At 39.4% G+C, this 447-nt stretch overlaps 1 protein-coding gene across 1 annotated transcript in view; it reads right to left on the bottom strand.

Moving 5' to 3' along the window:
- Window positions 1-447, bottom strand: part of LOC119587013 (rho GTPase-activating protein 21-like) — a gene marked incomplete at its 5' end in the record, with an annotated part of 201687 nt that overhangs the window by 167874 nt on the left and 33366 nt on the right. The window contains 1 exon segment of the mRNA XM_037935760.1: window positions 147-280. Within this exon segment, the coding sequence (XP_037791688.1) occupies window positions 147-280 (134 nt within the window).

Below are 447 nucleotides of genomic sequence, written 5' to 3'. Positions count from 1 at the left end.
GGTCTTGATGTCACAAGGATCAAACTATACAACACATCTTATAGAATATAAACGAAATGTATTCAAAGGAGTTTAAGGGATATTACTTGCCATAACATTTATATAAACCTAGGAAAGTATTATGCACTGATTTCACAAAGACCCACCTGTTGCAAAAGGTCCTCCTCCCTGGGCACTACCATAAGCTGGAGCACAGGTGGAGAACGCTGGATGGTGCTTACAACCTGCTGGTAGCTCTGGGTCGCAACACTCTCCCCGTTTACACTTACAACACGATCACCTGGAAAAAGTGAGAAGAATAAGTCACTCTGCTCATGAAGGAAGCCAAGACAATGATTGTGAAGTTAATTTGTGAAAAAGGATTAGTAATATATACATAAGAATATGAACTTTGGAAAGGGAAAATATGGCCAATAAATGGCAGTTTCCCTATTACTACTTCAAGCA

Source organism: Penaeus monodon, chromosome 22 (genome assembly GCF_015228065.2).
Source record: "Penaeus monodon isolate SGIC_2016 chromosome 22, NSTDA_Pmon_1, whole genome shotgun sequence".
NCBI classification, from domain to species: Eukaryota; Metazoa; Arthropoda; class Malacostraca; order Decapoda; family Penaeidae; genus Penaeus; species Penaeus monodon.
The sequence above is the reverse complement of the archived record's forward strand: the minus strand, read 5'-3'. Positions and strand labels throughout refer to the sequence as shown.